This window comes from Cebus imitator, unplaced genomic scaffold (assembly GCF_001604975.1).
Source record: "Cebus imitator isolate Cc_AM_T3 unplaced genomic scaffold, Cebus_imitator-1.0 Scaffold121, whole genome shotgun sequence".
Lineage (NCBI taxonomy): Eukaryota > Metazoa > Chordata > Mammalia > Primates > Cebidae > Cebus > Cebus imitator.
In genome coordinates this window covers 3838228-3851622 of record NW_016107436.1, presented here as the reverse complement: position 1 = coordinate 3851622, position 13395 = coordinate 3838228, and the positions used below count along the sequence as shown (strand labels likewise).

The window sequence follows — 13395 nt, the reverse complement described above, 5'->3', positions numbered from 1 at the left end:
ACGGAGTCTCGTTCTATCACCCAGGCTGGAGTGCAGTGGCATGATCTCGGCTCACTGAAACCTCTGCCTCCTGGGTTCAAGCAATTCTCCTGCCTCGGCCTCCCAAGTATGTAGGATTACAGGTGCATGCCACTACACCCAGGTAATTTTTGTATTTTTGGTAGAGATAGGGTTTTGCCCTGTTAGCCAGGTTGGTCTCAAACTCCTAATCTCAAATGATCCACCCACCTTGGCCTCCCAAAGTGCTAAGATTACAGGCGTGAACCACCGTACCCGGCCAGCAGAATTGTTTCTTGTTCGCTTAAAATATCCTATTTATATCAAGTATCATAAGCTGATATAAAGACAGTCCACTTTCATGTTACCTTTCCAGTATAACTAAAATATATTTGTTTTTTTGTCAAAAACAATTTTAACTTGTGTTTTTTGTGACGGAGTCTTGCTCTGTCTCCAGGCTGGAGTGCAATGGAGCAATCTCGGCTCAATGCAACCTCTAACTCCCAAGTTCAAGCGATTCTCCTGCCTCAGCCTCCCGAGCAGCTGGGATTACAGGGGCCTGCCACCGTGCCCAGCTAATTTTTGTATTTTTAGTAGAGATGCGGTTTCACCATGTTGGCCAGGCTGGTCGTGAACTCCTAACCTCAGGTGATCCACCTGCCTCTGCCTCCCAAAGTGCTGGGGATTACAGGCATGAGCAACCATGCCCAACCAGCCAACAATTTTAACTCTTTAATGGAATTCATACACAACATGCTAAGAATTAGAACACCAGTGCTTTGCTATGTGACTCCAAATGAATCACTCTAGTTTAACTTCTATTAGTTTGTCAGCAAACAAAGACATTAAAAAAAATTTTTTTTAGGGGAATAATTAACTTCAATGGAAAAGCAGATCTGGGCATGGAGGCTCATGTCTATAACCCCAACACTTTGGGAGGCTGAGGTGGGTGAGTCATTTAAAGTCAGAGGTTAGAGACTAGCCTGGGCAACATAAAAAGACCCCATCTCTATTAAAAATAATAATAATAATTAGCCAGGCATGGTGGTGCATGCCTGTAGTCCCAGCTACCTGGGAGGCTGAGGTGGGAGGAGCCATTGAGCCCAGGGGTTCAAGGTTACAGTGAGCTATGATCATACCAATGCACTGGACTCCAGCTTGGGCAACAGAACAAGATCCTGTCCCCCAAAATAAAAAAAAAATAAAAAAATTTTTAAAAAGGCAGAGATCTGAGTTTCCTTATCTAACATTAAATTGTAATGGAAACAATCTATCATAAAGCCAGTTTGAAATGGTATAACAACAGGAAATAAAAAAAAATAAATTTAAATTTTTAGTTGAAAAATTATCTATTTCATACACCCCCATAATATAATTAATCAATTTAGTGCATCGTAGTACAACAGTACTAAATAAGATAAAAATATTGAACAGCACACCCAAAATATACAACATTTGTGAAGATTAATTTTAGAAAAACATGGAGATAATGACTCCAGTAAATATATTTGAGTTAGGTTCCAATTAAATATAAATGACTGCATTTTTTCAAATATGGTTAAGATTTAATAATGCAATGTACTTATGCTTACAAGTTACACTACAACATTTTAGTTAGGTTAAAAAGATCATTTTAGTGTTTAATAAAATCAGTTTTGACCATAAATTTTATTTTGCCAGTGAAATATTAATCTGTGCCAGTGATGGAAAATGAGTTATGCCTCAATTTATGTAAAACACAAAATTCTACCAGAAAATATTTCCTAAATGTTTAAAATTTTCAATACCTCATAGCTGATCTGATTCATTTATCATGAGTTGCGAATTATTCAGGAAAATCAACCCCATTGTTAATAGCAGAGATCCCAAATTTATTCCATAGTAAAAAAAGAAGAGGTGATTGATTTCTTAGAGCGACCTCAGTAAAACCCCAGTATGAGATTAATATTTGCTAACATGAGAAAGTTATAAAAATTCAAGCCTTAATCCACAGATAATTTTACATGGATGAAAGCTGATTTTCTCTCCACAGTTTGTAATTTTTGTCACAATGTTTAACACACTTACATTTTTGTCTTTCAGCCAGGGGTCCCCTGCAACAGGCTGATAAGCCACAGGATATCTCCTTAAAATCTATGTGATTGTCACGATTTTCATCAAAAGCATTAAACAAACCTATAAAATAGAAGGCACCATAAATTACAGGCAAGCTTCCTAATGTTAATAATGACATGTTTACGATAAAAGGAATGAGTGTTTCCCGTAAACTGAACTTTTAAAAAAAATTATTAGTAGTTTCTAATTTTCAGGAAGTATCTCTTTTTCTCTTGGTGTAATTATAACTGAAACTTGTGATCATGGCAGAAAACACATTATAATCCTTTTTATCTATATTTATCTTCCTTATAATTTTAATGGCTAAAATGCCAATATAATTTTGACATAAATAAATATTAAAAACCAAAAAAAGGTCAGAAATTATAACAATTATCCTTACTTAGTGAGACTAAGAAGAAAAAGGGAAAAAATAAAATCTGAACTTCTTATTAAATGATACACTATGATATCATTAATAAGCTCCCATAAAGCTCTTTCATGAGTCAAAGGAAGATACACTACCATGCAACACGAGAGAAAGAAATTCTTTACTACAGTGTCTGTACTGCTTAATCTTTTATACATGAATATTTTAAATTTCACAAAGGAAATTTATAATCTCATGCTGTGGTTTTCAAACATTTTATAAAAAACAGAAATGAAATAATTTTGTTTTCAAATGAAATGAAACATCAATCCCAATTCTAAAAAGGTAAAAACACACTGCCCTGTTGTTGAAGTAGGTAGAAACCCAGAGCCCTATCTGCCCTGGATCCCCTGACAAGTACTTCCGAAGTACCCTAGAAATGTAAAGAATACAAATTGTATATTTCAAGAATATAATGCAGCGTTCTCAGTTTAGTGATTTGAAAACTAAAGCTCAGAGAAGATTACATGACTTGCCAAATATAAGTTTAAAAAGATCAGAGATGGAAGCAGAACCCATGTATTCATATTCCAAATATGATTTTTATGATGTGCTCACAATTACTCTTTGTACTCTTTATTTTTAAAAAAGTAACAGCAGGCCGGGTGCAGTGGCTCATGCCTGTAATCCCAGCACTTCGGGAGGCCGAGGTGGGTGGATCACCTGAGGTTGGGAGTTTGAGACCAGCCTAACCAACATGGAGAAACCCCATCTCTACTAAAAATACAAAATTAGCTGGGTGTGGTGGCATGTGCCTGTAATCCCAGCTACTCAGGAGGCTGAGGCAGGAGAATTGCTTGAACCTGGGAGGTGGAAATTGCGGTGAGCTAAGATTGTACCACTGCACTCCAGCATGGGTAACAAAAGCAAAACTCCGTCTCAAAAAAAAAAAAAGTAACATCAGTAAGTTTAAAGCTAGAGAGCACCTCAGAGATAATCTAGTCCAGTAGTTTCTTAATCTTTTTTTGCAGGGGAGGGTATAGCAGTGGAATCTTCTTATGTAAAAGAAAAAAAGTAGAGGCACCCTACTGGAGGAAGAGATGAGGTCCTGTGTGAAAACATGGAGCTCTGCCCATCCAGTGGCCGCCATGTGACTCCAGGCAGCAGCTACTAATGCACCTTACTGAAACATAGTATCACAACCACCGACTTGGTCAAATACATATTATACATGAGCATCCTCACGTGCAGAGAGCTACACTAATTTATGCAAGGTTATTAACAGGTAGAATATCAAGCTCAAAACTATAATATTAATTCCCATTCGTTTTTCCCTACTCCATTACACTACTTAGAAGAAACCTGAAAACATATAAGAAGATGGTCATTCAGAGTTAAAATGTGAGTTAAAATATGAGATGGGTTCAGGTATGTTTACCAATGAACATATGTAGAAAACGGAATGAGTCCTACCTTCACTTAGAGATGGACGAATAGGTGGTGAAACCAATGGGCCAAATGTCTCTAAATCAAATCGTCCAGTCCGGGATTGAGCCTTCAATAACCAATAGCGTTTCTCCAGATCAATGATGTCTGATTCCTCCACTAAGGGTCAAATCAAAACAGATTATAAAACCTCAGAATTCTCTTCTCGGGAGTTCAGTTCATCCTGATAATATATCTTCCACAGATATATTTTAGTTTCACAATTATATTGCTAAAAAATAATCACAACCAAAAATAAAACTCAAATTTATTATATCCAAAATGGTAGAAAAATTAAAACAAAATGAGGTTTCAAAACAGAAAAAAAGAAATCTATAATTCTCCATTCAAGTAGGCTGTTTAAATCCAACATTTAAAATAATATACAACTAAGTTATTTCTTTTGGGTTTCTCACACCACTTTTACCTGTACTGATTTTATTATTTTTTTTTAAAGAGACAGGGTTATGCTCTGCCACTCCCAGGCTGGAGTACAGTGGCACGAACACAGTTTCCTGCAGCCTCAAACTCCTGGGCTCAAGCCATCCTCCTACCTGAGCCTCCCAAGGAGGTAGAACTACCTGTGCACGCCACCACATCCAGCTAATTTTTTAAAAAAATTTTGTAGAGATGGGGTCTCACTATGTTGGTTAGGCTGGTCCCAAACTCCTGGCCTCAAGCAGTCCTCCCACCTCTGCTTCCCAAAGTGTTGGGATTACAGGTGTGAGCTACCATCCTTGGCCGTTTTTGTTTATTTTCAATCTCTATTTTGGATTTAATGTTTCTGTGTGGAGCTTCTCTCCCGATAGACTGTAAACATCATAATGGCAGAACCCATGCTTGATTCATCCTGTCAACACAATTAATGACTTACACATCAATACCTATTGAATAAATGGAAAAAGTCAAAATCGACAGAGGAGGTGGAGTAGGAGTAACTATGTACTTTGTGATAATATTAGCAAAGCCATGAAAGCATGCACATCTTTCCTCATTCCTCAGAATATACATCAAAAATTGCAGATAGGCTCTAAACCATTTTATCTGTGTTTGTTTTTTCTCAAAGGAACTAAAGTAAAATTTAGAAAGCATATACAAGACATTTATTGTCAACTAAACAGGAACCAAAGTGATCCTATTAAAATGTAAATCTAGAAATTTCAAATTCTATCTATAATGGAGTAACTAGCACCAGACTTGCCCTCCTACCACAAATGACCAGAAAACTGTGTAAAATATATAAAACTGTTTCTAGAAATTAGAGAATAAGCAGTACAAAACTGTGATCCTTGAGACAAAGGAAACAAATAAGGAGAGCCCTTTCATTGCCCTGGATTTTTTCTCACCATCTCTTTCCAAACCTTAACAAGGGATGAGGACTGTAAGGGGTTAAGAAGATAGGCTGGAGGTGAGGTAGCTGAATTTTGCAGAACAGAGTACTGGAGAAGAAAGAGTTATACCAAAAAAAAGCTCCAGAAATCTGCACAGGTGTCTTACTGAGTTTTGGCAGAATAGTAAGCTGTGTATACACAAAGTGAAACACATTGAGGCTGGGCTAGGTACAAATGCTGGAAAATCGTTTTGTTTTGTGTTGTTGTTGTTGCTGTTTGAGACAGAATCTCGCTGTCACCCAGGCTGGAGTGCAGTAGCATGGTCTTGGCTCACTGCAACCTCTGCCACCTGCCTGGGTTCAAGAGATTCTTGTGTTTCAGCTTCCTGAGTAGCTGGGATAACAGACATGTGCCACCACACTAATTTTTGTATTTTTAGTAGAGACGGAGTTTCGCTGTATTGCCCAGGCTGGTCTCAAACTCCTGGCCTCAAGTGATCTGTCTGCCTTGGCCTCCCAAAATGCTGGGATTACTTACAGACATGATTCCATCACACCCAGCCCAAATGCTGGGAAGCTGTAAGCTAATAAAGTCCCAAAGCTCATGCAGTGGTGGGAGATGTCTGAGTTGTGACCAGCTGGAGTGGAAACACTTTGTTAGGCAGTGGGAGCATTTGTGGACTCCAGCGGGTCTCTACTTAATAAGCAGGGAGAAACTAACTCTAGAGTAAAGGCTACTCCAAACTTGTCCCAATGAATCTTACAAACAATCCTGGAAAATATGGAGCTGATGCATAAGTAACTTAACTGCCTAGCAAAATAAAATACAACTTCCTTTTTTAAATTTATTTTTAAATTTTTATTATTTATTTATTTATTTTAAGATGAGGTTTTACCATGTTGGTCAGGCTGGTCTTGAACTCCTGACCTCAAGTGATCTGCCCTCGTTGGCCTCCAAAGTGCCTGGATTACAGGCATGAGCCACCATGCCCAGCCTATTTTTTTTATTTTTTATAGAGACAGGGTTTCATCATCTTGGTCAGGCTGGTCTCAAATTCCTGACCTCATGATCCACCCACCCGCCTTGGCCTACCAAAGTACTGAGATTACAGGCATGAGCCACAGCACCCAGCCACAACTTCCTTTTTTAAAGAGAGACAATAATCCAGATGCTCAGCCATGTAATATCCACAATGTCTATCATCCAAAGAAAACATGAAGCAGTAGAAAAATGTGACCCAAAATCAGGATTAAAAATAAGTCACTAGAAAAAGACCTAGAAATAACAATGATGTAATTAGCAGGCAAAGTTTTAAAGTATCTATTACAAGTATCTCAGGAATTAAAGAAAAAGATGCATATACCTAGGAAAGAAATGGCAACTATAAAAAAGTATAAACTGGAACTACTAAAGATGAAGAATACAATACTTGAAATTAAAAAAAAAATTCACTAGAGGACTTAACAGCAGATTAGAAACTAGAGAGGAAAGATTAGTGAACTTGAAGTCTAGGCAAGAGAAACTATCTAAATGATAGCATAAAGAGGAAAAAGGCTAAAAACATATTAGAATCTTAGAGACCTGTAAGATAATATCAAACATACATACAATTGGGATCCCAGAAAGAGATTGGCAGAAAATATTTGAAATAATAATGGCTGAAAACTTTCTAAAATTCATGAAAACTATATTCCCACAGATCCAGAAGTTCAATGAACCTTGTGTTAGAAGACTCAAAACCATAATAAGGCAAGTCATAATCAAACTAGTGATAAAGAAAAAAATCTTAAAAGGAGCAAGATGGGGGAAAAACACATTACAAACAAAAGAACCAAGATAATAGTTTCTCTTCAGAACAAAAGCCAGAAAGCAACAGGGAAGTGCTGAAATAGAAAACAAAACTGCCAACCTCAAATTCTGTATCTTGTGAAAATATTATTCAAAAATAAACACAAAGTAGATTTTTTTTGACGAAGCGGAAATAGCAGAACCACACCAAAAAGAATATTAAAGGGCATTCTTCAGACTAGTGAAGTGTCTATTAAAGAGTTAAAATCATCAATATATATAATTAGAAGCCACGAAGGCTACAATAGATAGACAAACACAAGACAGACAATTCACAAAAACATGGGATAACATTTAATTTCAGTACTAAAAAAAATTTCAGAAGAAAAATGTAAACAGAATAAGGCTAATAATACTACTACTCTGTCTCAAAACCTTTCGATACTTCCCCATGATACCTGCACGGCTTACTCCCACAACTCCTTCAGATCTTTACTCAAATGTCACATTCTCACACCATCCAAACAGCACCCCATTCAAAGATATTCCTCTATCCATCTTCCCTGTTCTATTTTACTCCATAGTACTTATCACCTCTAATATAACAAAATTTATCGATTTGATTTGTTTTTTGAGAGTCTCCCCTAACTAGAACATATGCTTGAGGGCAAAGTTTCTGGTATGTTTTGCTCACTGTTATAGTCTAACACCAGAATAATTCCAGGCACATTTTGAGCACTCAATAAATAAGTTTAATGAATAAATGAGAATTATTAACTGGGTGTGGTGGCTCACACCTGTAATCCTAGCACTTTGGGAGGCCAGGGTAGGTGGATCACCTGAGGTCAGGAGTTTAAGACCAGCCTGGCCAACATGGTGAAACTAAAAATACAAAAATTAGCTGGGTGTGGTGGCATGTGCCTGTAATCCCAGCTACTCAGGAGGCTGAGGCAGGAGAATCATCACTTGAACCTGGGAGGCGGAGGTTGTAGTGAGCCGAGATTACACCACTGCGCTCCAGCCTAGGCAACAGAGTGAGACTCCATCTCAAAAAAAAATTATTTGTTGAGCTATTTTATATATACTACACATATACCCCTCACACCCTTCTTCAGGATAATGCTAACTGTGATAAAAGATAACAATTAGTACCAGACATGACCTTGGCATCTAGTAACTTTTATTTATTTATTTATTTTCCTGTTAGGTCAGTTTAGCAAGGTAACTCTTAAGTTACCTGGGAAGACAAGAACAAAGTACCCTAAATTTCCAGGGCCTTCAAAGCCTTTGATTACATACGTGTGTGTGTGTGTGTGTGTGTGTATTTCATATATATATATTTTCCCCCCTACAAAGGCAGAATCTCACTCCATTGCCCAGGCTAGAGTACAGTGGTGTGATCTCAGTTCAAATGTAACCTCTTCCTCCAGGTTCAAGTGATTCTCCTGCCTCAGCCTCTGGAGTAGCTGGGATTACAGGCGCCCGCCACCACACCCGGCTAATTTTTGTATTTTTAATAGATGAGGTTTCACCATGTTGACCAGGCTGATCTCGAACTCCTGACCTCAAGTGATCCACCTGCCTCAGCCTCCCAAAGTGCTGGGATTACAGGTATGAGCCACCATAACCAGCCTCCCTAGCAGTTTTAATAAAAACTTCAGGGGGAAAACTTTTTTCCCATCAGCAAGATAATTAAGACATAGTCATACCAGTATGTGTATCCGTATCGCATTTGTGCAAGAAATACCACCATCATGAAAAGCACTGAATAAATAAAAATATACATCTCACTATTTTATATAGGGTTTTTTGGTTTTATTTTGACAGGGCCTCACTCTGTTGCCCAGGCTGGAATGCAGTGGCATCATTAGTGGCTCATTACAGCCTTGACTTCCCTGGCTTAAACAATCCTCCCCCCTTCAGCCTCTTGAGTAGCTGGGACTACAGGTGCGCACCCCCATGACTGGTTTCTTTTTTATCTTTTGTAGAGAAGAGGTCACTACATTGCCCAGGCTGGTCTTGAATTCCCGGGTTCAACTGATCCTCCCACCTTAGTGTCCCAAAGTGCTGGGGTTACCAGCCCAGCCACCATTCCCAGCCTTACATAAAATTTTAAGAGAAATTATTTTCCTTTTGCTTGACCTTCAAGGGGTTCCCAGGACACAAAACTAGCTAATTTTCCTCTATTTTTTTTCCCTACCTTATCCCCATGCTCATTATGTCTAAAACCTAAAAGAGAATGTTTTGTTTTTGTTTTGTTTTGTTTTGTTTGAGATGGAGTCTTGCTCTGTTGCCCGGGCTGGAGTGCAGTGGCGTGATCTCGGCTCACTGCAACCTCTGCCTCCCAGGTTCAAGCGATTCTCCTGCCTCAGCCTCCCAAGTAGCTGGGGCTACAGGCACAAGACATCACCCTCAGCTAATTTTTCTATTTTTAGTAGAGACGGGGTTTCACCATGTTGGCCGGGATGCTCTCGATCTCTTGACCTCATGATCTACCTGCCTCAGCCTCCCAAAGTGCTGGGACTACAGGCATGAACCACCATGCCCGGCCAAAGAGAGGTTTTTAGTTGAAGAGCCTAAGAGTGATCCTTTTGAAAGCAAAAATCCTGTATTGCGAATGCAAACATTTGTACATGTTATCACACACCAGTAGATGAAAGTAGTAAGGTATTCATAAGACACTGTTCTAATTTATTCTGACATAGAAGGAGAAGTCTGTGGGAAGGACTATACCTGCCATGACAGAAAACGAAAGTGGTCTTGAAAATATGTACCTGGAGTCAAGTACACTGATTCTATCTCATCTGCATTTCATAAGGAAGACTGCTGTCCAGGAAACTCTTTGACTTGGTAACCCCTACAAACAGTCCTCTTGGCATTTAAAGGGAACTAATTACTTACTAATTAATAAGGGTAATTATTACATAAACCACACAGTGACAAGGCTATAAGGTAACATAACTTTAAAAGTTAAAAAATTGAAATCAACCTTGTCTTTATTATGCTTCTGTATTGTTAATTATTTATGTCACTTTAATCTTGGAGAGGAGCAAGAGAATTGTGCCTGTTATTTCATTAGGACTTAGTGAAATCACTAAACCATACACCTTTTCTCCATATCATAGACCCTAGTTTCGCAATCTTGACACTATTGACATTTTGGATAAGATAATTCTTTTTGGCAGGAGGATGTCGGGCATATTCACTGTAGGATGTTTAGCTGTATTGTGGCCTCCAACCACTAGATGCCAGTAGCAGCATCCAAGATGCGACAACCAAAAATGTCTCCAGACACTGCTGAGTGTCTTATAAGAAACAAAATTGTCCCCAAAAGAGAAAGCACTGCCACCAATACACTTACAAATGATACTTAGCAAGCTATCTGTGATATAGTTTATTTTCATAAATACACACACATCAAATAGAATGTTAAAAAAAACACTGGAAAATAAATTTCAGATGTCAGAAGCTCAAATATTATACTGAATTATATATTGGTCTCATTCATCTTAAACCAAATCACTATTGAAACCTAGAAATAATTCTGAAGATGAGTATTATTACAACTTGATCTATAAGAGAAAAAAACACAATTCTTCAGAAATGTGTCAGAAATACTTCATTTGGAAGGGTGTGGTCGCTCATGCCAGTTTTCTCAGCTCTTTGAGAGGTCAAGGCAGGAGGATCATCTGAGGTCAGGAGTTTGAGACCAGTCTGGCCAACATGGTGAAACCCCATCTCTACTAAAAATACAAAAACATTAGCCAGGCATGGTAGCACACACCTGTAATCCCAGCTACTTGGGAGCCTGAGGCAGAAGAATCACTTGAACCCAGCAGGCAGAGGTTGCAGTGAGCTGACATATTGCACCACTGCACTCCAGCCTGGGTGACGAAAGTGAAACTCTGTTTCAAAAAAAAAAAAAAATTCATTGATTAAAAAATCAAGAAAAAATATTAAGAAAGTAAATCTTGGCTGGGCACAGTAGCTCACACCTGTAATCCCAGAACTTTGGGAGGCCAAGCCAGGCAGATCACTTGAGGTCAGGGGTTCAAGACCAGACTGGCCAACATGGCAAAACCCCATTGCTATTAAAAATCCAAAAAAAAAAAAAAAAAAAAAAATTAGCGAGGTGTGGTGGCAGGTGCCTGTAGTCCCAGCTACTCAGGAGGCTGAGGCAGGAGAATCACTTGAACCCAGGAGGTGGAGGTTGCAATGAGCCAAGATTGTGCCATTGTACTCTAGTCTGGGTAACAGGGCATCAAAAAAATAAAATAATAAAATAAAAGAAGAAGAAGAAAGTAAAATCTTAATTCAAATTGTGAACAACAAATATTTTTAGGCTTACACTTTTTATTTCTAACACAATTACACAAATGTTCTTTATATCACAAGGGATCTTGAATATTAATTGTAACTATATTGTGACTTTTTTTTTTCTTTTTTGAGACAGGGTCTCACTCACTTGGCCTGGCTGGAATGCAATGGTGCTATCATGGCCCACTACAACCTCTGCCTCCCAGCCTCAAGTGATCCTCCCATCTTGGCCTCCTGGGTAGCTAAGACTACAGGCTTGCACCACTATGCCCACCTAATTTAAAAAATTTTTTGTACAGATAGAGACTCACTATGTTGACCAGGCTGGTCTTGAACTCTTGGCCTCAAGCAATTTTCTAGCTCTGGCCTCCCAAAGTGCCAGGATTATAGGCATGAGCCACCGCACCCAGACATCATGACATTTTATATCAAAAGTTTTTAAAATTTTGCTTTGTATCATTCCTCTGTTCAATTAAGAAAATGAGTATAAATGTAACTTACATATTTGAAATGCTACTTTAGTTGAGCATGCCTGTAGTCCCAGCTACAAATAGGAAAGAAAACATGGGTAGTGGAAATTAAGTCATCTCCATAGCCTTTGATATGATTTCTTATGATTTCTTTATTAATTATCTTTAATTATAAAAGCAATTTTATACTTTTATTATTGACAATCTAGAAAACGTAGAAAGAAAATTTGCATCACAACTAATGCTACCATCTTAAAATAACCATTAACATTATAATTTTTATTTTTGCCAGTTTTTAAAAAATGTGTTACTACTATTATTTTTTTTAATTTGTACTACTTGTTGCTTTTATTACATTAGTAATATATTTTGTTGTATGAGAAACACTGAGCACGTAGGTAATCAAGACCAAATAATAATTGCATGTTTTCATGTAACTGTAATCCTAGTAATACTTAGATTTAATTGAAATCACCTGAGTTACTCAGGAAGATTATTTCCAATACTTTCACTCTATAACCTATTCCATTGCATGATTTCCCAAATTATACAAAATCCTAGCTCATAGTTAAAAATAATCAATCATCTAAATTAATTTAAAAATTCTGCACCAAGATCATCAACAAAAATATAATAGGCCAGGTGCAGTGGCTCATGCCTGTAATTCCAGCATTTTTGGGGGCTAAGGCATAAGGACTACTTGATCCCAGGAGTTCAAGAGTGGCCTAGGCAATATAGCAAAAACTTGTCTTTAAAAACAAACAAACAAAAAAACTTAGAAAGATACATGGGGCATGCCTGTAGTCCCAGTTACTCAGTAGACTGAAGTAGGAGGATGGCTTGAGCCTGGGAGGTTGAGGCTGCAGTGAGCTGTAATTGCACCACCATATTCCAGCCTGGGTGACGGAGAGACTTTATCTCTATTAAAAAAAAAAAAAGTATAACACAATAAAGATAAAATTTTCATAGAGGAATATAAACTGTGTCACATAGTTTTGCTTTTTAAACTAAATAACTAATTCACTAGATTGTAATCTCCTGATGGGTCAAGATTTGCAAAGGTCTAATTACTTTGGAATGGGATCTAATTTTTAAAATATTTAACGGATGGTTGTGGTGGCTCACACCTATAATCCCAGAACTTTGGGAGGTCGACGTAGGAGGATTGCTTAAGTCTAGGGGTTTAGAACCAGCTTGGGCAACACAGTGAGACCCTATTTCAAATTTTTTTTTGTAATAAAATAAAATATACACTCATACTAAAGAATGTTGCTTTTGTTTTTTAATACTGAAGTATCTACTTCAAATATCAAGATAACTGAATTTATTTAAAAGGAGAGAGTATTTTAAAATTTTAGCAATAGAGAGAACACCAAAGGAGTCTGATATGTAAATTGAGATTCCCAAATACGATGTCTGTCTATTCCATTTATGATGCTACAAAAAAAAGAAAAAGAAAAAGAAAAAGAAGCAGCTTCTTTCTTTTTTTTTTTCTTTTTCTTTTTTTTTTTTGTTTCGCTCTTGTTACCCAGGCTGGAGTGCA

The 13395-nt window shown here is 37.6% G+C and overlaps 1 protein-coding gene across 1 annotated transcript in view; it reads right to left on the bottom strand.

Annotated features, from left to right (window-relative positions):
- The window catches only part of USP32 (ubiquitin specific peptidase 32), a 213830-nt gene that overhangs the window by 88319 nt on the left and 112116 nt on the right, over positions 1-13395 (bottom strand). Inside the window, exons 6-7 of the mRNA XM_017539840.2 lie at positions 3935-4066; positions 2065-2172 (exon numbers count right to left, since the gene is read on the bottom strand). Of these exons, the coding sequence (XP_017395329.2) occupies positions 2065-2172; positions 3935-4066 (240 nt within the window). The remainder of the gene's footprint in view (positions 1-2064; positions 2173-3934; positions 4067-13395) is intronic.